At 38.2% G+C, this 5,463-nt stretch overlaps 1 protein-coding gene across 1 annotated transcript; it reads left to right on the top strand.

The window, feature by feature from the left end:
• Positions 1–930: 930 nt before the first annotated feature.
• On the top strand, positions 931–1,875 carry LOC121145507 (olfactory receptor 51I1-like). The gene has a single exon (XM_040964406.1). It carries the CDS (start codon positions 931–933, stop codon positions 1,873–1,875), a length of 945 nt encoding a protein of 314 aa, XP_040820340.1.
• The last annotated feature ends 3,588 nt before the right edge of the window (positions 1,876–5,463 follow it).

The raw sequence follows: 5,463 nt of genomic DNA, 5'->3' as shown, positions 1-5,463 counted from the left end.
GTAATAGTAAGCTTACTGCTTTGATTTGACACATTAATAAAATGCAAAGGCAGTTGAATATGTTGGTTTGGAAACTGAAAATTTCAGCAGAGTTGTAACTGAAGATACACCCCTACACACACACGGAGAGAGAGAGAGACTGCAGTTTGGAATGCTTTTGTTCTCCATAATGACCAACAATTTAGAAAGGTAGGTGAGCCTGCTTTTCAATCCAAGACCACTTACTCTGAAACTTACTTTTTGAAACATGCCCAAGCACCCTGTATTTCTCAGTCAGCTCTACTTATTATTACAATCACATACTTTTTATAAGTTTATTTATTTATTTATTTACTTACTTACTTATTGGCAGAGTGATAGAAAGAGAGGAGAGATAGAGGGAGATCATCCATTTGTTGATTCACTCTCCAAACACCTGCAATAGCCAAGGCTGGGCCAGATCAAAGCCAGGAGTCAGAAAAACCAAGATGAGTGGCTGAGGTCTAAAACTTGTGGTGTTGGTGACTTCCATTGCCTTCTCAATGAATGCTGTGTTGAGATAATAGTGTGGCCAGTAGTGGCTCAATCTGCATTACCACATTCCTGGTGCCACATTACATGACTCGTCCTACGTTTCTGGCCATGAAAATAATACTAATCCTTTTTACTTCAGGATTCATCTTATTTCTACCTGAGTATACAACTTTTCAATGACAAGGTTTCTAATAAGAAGATTTCCTTATCTCATAGCATTACAGAAGAAAAGGAAACTCAGATATAATACTGCTAATAAAATATTTCCCACTTGTTCAGTCTCTTATTCCTAGTTCTTTGCATTCACCAGGAGAATTTTCTAACTTAAGGCAGTCCCCTGGATTCGACATTTCAATTTTTGTGTTCCTATTTAGGTTCTGAATCTAGGAAACTAAACAACGCTTCTCACAGTTTTCCATGTCTGAATTCAACAGCACCACTTTCCAACCTTCTTTCTTCATTCTTACTGGCCTGCGAGGGCTAGTGTGTTCACGGCTGTGGCTGGGACCCTTATTGAGCCTCATGTACATCACCACAATGGCAGGGAACTGCACCGTAATATACCTGGTGAAGACTGAGCGTAGTCTGCAGGAGCCCCAGTACTATTTCTTGACCATGCTTGCTGTGGCTGATATTGTCCTTTCTATCTCAACACTTTTCTCAGTGCTCAAAGTCTTTGTCCTTGGCCTTCATGAAATTGCATTTGACAGTTGCCTTACTCAACTCTTTTTTATCCATACATCGTCTTCCATGGGCTCAGGAATATTGTTAGCCATGGCTTTTGACCGCTTTGTGGCCATTAGTCACCCCTTGCAATACACCACAATACTTACCCACTCACGAGTCACCAGAATGGGGCTGGCAGCCTTACTGAGGGGTATAGCACTCATGACTCCATTGCCCATCCTGCTCAAGAGACTGCCTTTCTGTAAAGGTCACAAGCTCTCCTATTCCTACTGCCTCCACCCAAATGTCATGAAACTAGCTTGTGGCCAGGTCAACATCAACATTTTCTATGGACTGGTTTTGGTTATTTTTTCTTTTGGAGTTGATTTTCTGCTTATAGCCGTTTCTTATGTGCTGATCTTCCAAGCAGTACTGGGCATTGCTTCAAAAGAAGGGCGGGTTAAAGCACTCAACACCTGCTTGTCTCACATCTGCATTGTCTTTATTTACTATGGACCTCTTTTGGCAATAACTGCAATGCATCGAGTCAGCCACCGAAGTTCTCCATTAGCACATGCAGTCCTAGGAAATGTTTACCTCTTCATGCCTCCCATGCTAAACCCAATTGTGTATAGCCTAAAAACCAAGCAGATCCGTGCTGCTCTGAGAAAGTCTTTTAAGATTCAGAGAAGATGAAAAATTTACAAATGCTCATTATGGTTTAAGTGAGGGAAACATTCTCCACTTTATCACTGTTTAAAAATTCTTGATATTTGATATAAGTTTATATCTAATGGTGGATATAGATATGAATATTAAATATGCTGTTAGGAATTATGGTTTCAGTGAATAAGACATGTATTTTATACTCATAGTATTTTTTTGCTCCACTTCTATTTTATTTTAAAGAACTATTTATTTCTATTTGGAAGGCAGATCTGCAGAAAGAAGGAGATAGAGAGAGAAAGATCTTCCATTTGTTGGTTATCTTCCCCAAGTGGCTGCAATGGCTGGAACTAAGCCAATCCGAAGGCAGGAGCCTGGAACGTCTTCCAGGTCTCCCATGTGTGGGAAAGGTCCCAAAACTTTGGGCTGTCCTCGACTGCTTTCCTAGGCCACTGGGACATGGATCAGCACCCATAGGGACTCCCAGTATGTGCAATCAGTGATTTAGCCACTGGTTCATTGTGCAGGTCATGGATCCCCTTTTATTTCTAACACATGTTTTGGGATGTTTGAGACCAAAATTTAAATAGATGAGATGAACATGCTCAACATATATGTGTTACTCTCTCATAAATGAGAACTCTGTAAATTTTTTTATAAAATATATATTATTTCAAACAAAATATAATTCAAGAATTTTGAAATGAATTCAGAAATTTCAATAAATTTAAACTCTGGTTTTTGTTTCTCTGTTTTATTACATATCATTTTATTTCTTAATCATCTCCATATCATTCTGCATTATCTTCGAGAAAAAATTCATTTATATGTTTTATACTTTCTCAGCAGTATCAAATTGAGTAATTCCTGGTCATAGTACTAAAGTGATAAATTATTTGACTTGTTCTTTTATGTTTATTTAAGTAAGGTCATATCCAAGAGAACTCTTCCCAACCTCTCTGGGGATAAATGAAAAAATATATATATACAAATGGATTGTTTTAATTTATTAAAATGAGAACCTGATTAAAATTCTGCTAGCCACTCCATTGCCAGTCTCACTGCAGAGTATATTGTACTGTTATACTCTATGCACTTTCTCCAAGCAAAATGCTGTGACCTACTCTTATGCTTTACCACATACTGCCGGTTTTGTCTGATCTAATCAGGGCATCACTCATGTTACTGGGTCAGTACATCTCTCCTGACTCTTACAGTCTAGGAGAAATTTTCCATATTCTGAATAACAGAGTCTCTAACTTTAACTCTGCTGTGATACACCCTGTATTGCAACCACTTACTTTTCTACCTACCGCAGTGGACTCAACTGAGATATAAAATAAAATTTGGATTACCTTTGTATAATTAATTTAATTAATAAATAATTAAAGTTGTTAGACTAAGAAAGAGGAAAAAAAAAGGGAAGACTACTGGTTTAGCAGATATGAATGACTTTGCTGTTTGGTAAAAGCGTATTGATTTTTACCCATCAAGTGCCAGCTACTTAGGTGGATACTAATAATGCATTTATAAAGAAGAGAAAACATCTATCATTGTGGAATTTGTTTCCTAGTGAATGAAGAAAACAATCAAGGGACACTGTTTTCTGATAGTTGGTTCAATCAGGATTGTTTTCTTAATGTTTTCTTACATTAATAAACCATTCCTTCTCACATGTTCATTTGCTTCTTTCACAATATATTTTGTGGTAGTGTTTGTCCTCAGTATGTCTGCAGGATACATGAATATCCACTAGGCAATAACTTCGCTAAGTTCCTTGGTGAATTCTCTGGCCACAGGATGGGAACGATAGCCAACTTTGAAGCTGGTTAAACTGCACCATTGCCATGAGCCAGGTTTAAGTTCTGACTGCACCACTGTGGAAAACAATTGCTCCAGGTGCCTCTCCCAGGACTGAATGTTTACATATTTGTGTGTGTTCTACATATATGAACTCTTAGATACAGTTTTATATACTTGAAATGCAGTGTCACAAAGGGAAAGTGAAATATATGAAGAGACACCGAGAGAGAAATATTCCTGCTACTGATCCACGCCTCAGATGGCCTTCACAGTCAGGGCTAACACAGGCCAAAGCCAAAATCTGTAAGTGCAAGTTTTCAACAGGAGTTGCAGGTTCACAAGAGAGAGAATCTTCAACTAGCTGATTCACGCTCTGCATGGTCATAAAAACCCTCCTATTCAAGATTTTACACACCATTCTATCCTTCCCTCTAGCATGTATAAATCGCCAGATTAACTTTCTGTTTCTATGGATATATTTATTTTGGATATTCTACTTTTTAAAAAAAGATTTATTTTATTATTATTATTTTTTTTTTTTATTGGAAAGGTGGATATACAGAGAGGAGAGACAGAGAGGAAGATCTTACGTCCGATGATTCACTCCCCAAGTGAGCACAACGATCGATGCTATGCCGATCCGAAGCCAGGAGCCTCTTCTGGGTCTCCCACGTGGGTGCAGGGTCCCAAAGCTTTGGACCATCCTTGACTGCTTTCCCGGGCCACAGGCAGGGAGCTGAAAAGGAAGCGGGGCTGCTGGGATTAGAACCGTCGCCCCTATGGGAAGCGGGGCGTGCAAGGCGAGGACCTTAACCACTGCGCCACCGCGCCGGGCCCGGATATTCTACTTTTAACTATAATTATGCAATGTGGGTTCTTAGTAAGATACTCTGACGATCATTTATATAACATGCATCAATCCATTTCATTACATGGCTGAAAAATATCTCACTATATGTACATAAGTCAATTTTTGTTCAGTCATGTGTTACTGGCCAACATACCCACCTTTATTGAAAGGACCAACTTTCATAAGATAATCAACTGAATAATCTTAAAGCCATTTGTTTTTTTGAAATTCAAAGAATCATGAGAGAAGTAGAGTGAGATAAAAGTAGAGGCACAGAGAAAAAGACAGAGAGGGTGAATTTCCTTGTGCAGGTTTATTTTGTAAATACCCAAAATGGCTGGGGTTCAACTGGTGTCAAAACAAGAAGTCGGAAGCACAGTCCAGATCTCCCGTGTGGTTGATGGATACAGTACCTGAACCATCACTGGTGCTTCCCAGACTCTACATTAACAGGAAGCTGAAGTCAGCACCAAATACCTGATGTGCCAGCAGACATCTTAACCACTATGTCAGAACTCATGCTTCAACTTTTAATTTCTAATGTCTGACAAATATGAAGATAATCTACTATCTGATTATAATGAAAAATATTTGGTAGGGTTCCCCTAATTTTCACTTGCGTCAGCTGAAGATGATGGCTAACTACTTTGTACTAGAGGTTTTAATTTGTGTATCTCAAATTTCTTTCAAAAAAGAAAACAAGCAAAAAAATTATCGAAATGTGCGGAAATTTTAATTAAAAGACAAATTTGCTTTAATACAAATATTCGGAAATACATGCATAATTTTTATAGTACTAATTTTCCATGAATGGTTTGAGGATGCCTCATAAATCCCACATTAATCTCCACATATATTCTCAGTATGGTAGAGAAATTCATTTGAAATGAAGCTATAGCCAAAAATCACCCTCTTGCCACAAAAGAAAACACCTTCTTTCTCACAAAGCCACACCTTGAAGTAAA

The sequence above is a fragment of the Ochotona curzoniae genome, unplaced genomic scaffold (assembly GCF_017591425.1).
Source record: "Ochotona curzoniae isolate NIBS_2020 unplaced genomic scaffold, NIBS_Ocur_1.0 scaffold_3223, whole genome shotgun sequence".
NCBI classification, from domain to species: Eukaryota; Metazoa; Chordata; class Mammalia; order Lagomorpha; family Ochotonidae; genus Ochotona; species Ochotona curzoniae.
The sequence above is the reverse complement of the archived record's forward strand: the minus strand, read 5'-3'. Positions and strand labels throughout refer to the sequence as shown.

Bases quoted from the DNA above. Each gene is read 5' to 3' on its own strand.
- LOC121145507 (XM_040964406.1), top strand. From the start codon at position 931: ATGTCTGAATTCAACAGCACCACTTTCCAACCTTCTTTCTTCATTCTT.